The 2242-nt window shown below is 30.7% G+C and overlaps 1 protein-coding gene across 2 annotated transcripts in view; it reads right to left on the bottom strand.

Moving 5' to 3' along the window:
• The window catches only part of LOC107679808 (arf-GAP with SH3 domain, ANK repeat and PH domain-containing protein 2), a 100481-nt gene that overhangs the window by 11374 nt on the left and 86865 nt on the right, over positions 1-2242 (bottom strand). For both annotated transcript variants that reach the window (XM_016475489.1, XM_016475488.1), the window contains 3 exons: positions 1154-1287; positions 591-685; positions 315-504 (listed from right to left, as the gene is read on the bottom strand). In XM_016475489.1, coding sequence (XP_016330975.1) covers positions 315-504; positions 591-685; positions 1154-1287 — 419 coding nt within the window. The remainder of the gene's footprint in view (positions 1-314; positions 505-590; positions 686-1153; positions 1288-2242) is intronic.

Genomic DNA, 2242 nt, shown 5'->3' with positions numbered 1-2242 from the left:
ATGTTCTAATAAAAATAATTTAATTATTATAATAAAAAAAACTTTTAATTATTATAATAAAAAAAACTTTTAATTATTTATTTTTTACAAATATATTAATTATAAATATATTTTTTATAAATATAATTATATAATACATGTTTTATTTATTTATGAAGTTCAAATAAAAATAAATAATTTATTATTGTGTTTTTAATAATAATAATTTATTATTATTATTTTATTTTTTATTTGAACATCACTTAACAGTATAAATTAAATCCACAACTGAATAACTCTTATCCAATCCAAGTTGAGATGGGAAAAACACTCACATGGCCATTGGCCAGAGGAATGGGCTCCATTAGGTCCACACCCTCAGCATAGACCTGGATGAGAGAGAAAATGTCCCGGGCCTTCACAGCGTCACAGAGCGTGTGCAGTTTGGACAGTGCGTCTGGACACTTCTTACGAGCAAAGCGCTTCTCTGTGTATTTAGCCATGATGAAGTCTTTCCTCGCCTGCCTGTGCCATTACAGGGAATTAAATAAGTACAACGATACAATATACATTTGTATAATGATATAAGGTGATGACAAATCTTGGCTTACATGTCACTGGTTGGATTTGGTTTGATTACATCTTCTGCTGTCAGACAAGCTTCCATGATCTCATTAAACCCAGCATTCCCCACGTTCTTGGCCAGCTTAACACCACAACACAAACACAGACGCAAACACATGCATAAAATCAAGAGTGGTGCAAAACTAATTGCATTTTGCAACTCTAAAGTACCAACAAACAGACTTAACGCATTTATTTAGGGTCCATTTGATCTGTTTTGCTACTTCATAATATCTCAATCAGCCTAACAGTGTATCTTGGCTTTCAATCAGAGACGCGAGCCTTTCTCACTGTGGCTAACAGTTCTGCAGTCTTGTGTGATTGCTTTAATGATCCTAAATTGCTGGCCAAAAACGCTTTGGTCTGAAATCATGCATGCTCCCAAAGAGCCCAAGTGATTTGAGCAAACCCCATAAAAATTTCAAGCATGAAGGCTGAATCAAAGGAATCCAGTGCAAATGAAATAAATAAACCCAATTTGAGGCTTACAGCAGCAGTGCTAGGGAATCTGTGGAGATGCACTCTGTGAAATCAAAGATCAAACACTAACCAAGAGCTCTGAGGTGCTGAGAACATCTAGTGTTAATGACTGGATTCTGGAGTAGTGAACGCCCAGCTCTCGGTGGATCCCTGAACACTCGATACACGTCAGGATGCCCAGGTTGGTGGAGAGCCATGTGGGGCCTGAGGGAGAATGAGAGAGAGAGAAAAAAAATGCTTGAACAGCTTTAACAGAGGCTGTCAATCAAGAACGTGTGACATTTTACAAAAGATGAAACAGCTTGTCCTCATTCCCACAATGCATGACAAGTAGAGTTTTATTTATCAATTATGCAGATTGCTGGAGCTAGCAGTTAACACATATGCTCTAAAATCTTAATCGAGCTTGAAAAAGTTTCTTGATCTAAAAAATATTTTGGGAAGAAGTAAATAATTTTGAAAAAATACAGAATATAATAATAATAATACTAATTAAACTGAACAAATTAAATTATATAATAATAATAATTATTATAATTATTTTTTAATGTTATTATTGTATCATTATTGTATAACATATTTAAGTAATTAATTATCAATAATAATACATTACAGGTATTGTCACTATTGTGTATTACATTATTTTATTAAATTATGTAATTATCCTTATTGTTCTAGTAATTATTTAACAACAACAACAACAATAATAATAATTTTATATTATAATGATATTATAATTAACATTATAAGTATGTTACAATACTATTTTACAAATTCATTACATTATATAATTATTTAATTGATGTATTCATTATTATTTATTATTTAATATTATTATTATTATTATTATTATTATTATTACTACATTTATTATTTTAATGTTTTATTATTATTATTATTATTATTATAATTGTAAAACATATTTAATAAATGCATTAATAATAATAATAATAATAATAACAAAGTTTTGGCATGCTGTTCAAATCTAAAAAATAGATTGGTTCACTCAGAGCAGAATCGGTATTTGATCGTTTCTGTTCCTGCGTTCCTCGTAGTAATCTTGTCAATCGACAAGTACCTGACCGGTCCAAACAGAGCAGCCTATGCAAATTCAATCCTTATAACAGAGTTCCTTTACTACCAGTTTCCACTTTGTTCT

The sequence above is a fragment of the Sinocyclocheilus anshuiensis genome, unplaced genomic scaffold, assembly GCF_001515605.1.
Source record: "Sinocyclocheilus anshuiensis isolate Anshui unplaced genomic scaffold, SAMN03320099.WGS_v1.1 scaffold676, whole genome shotgun sequence".
NCBI lineage: Eukaryota > Metazoa > Chordata > Actinopteri > Cypriniformes > Cyprinidae > Sinocyclocheilus > Sinocyclocheilus anshuiensis.
Note: the sequence above shows the minus strand (reverse complement) of the source record. Positions and strands in the feature narration are given on the sequence as shown.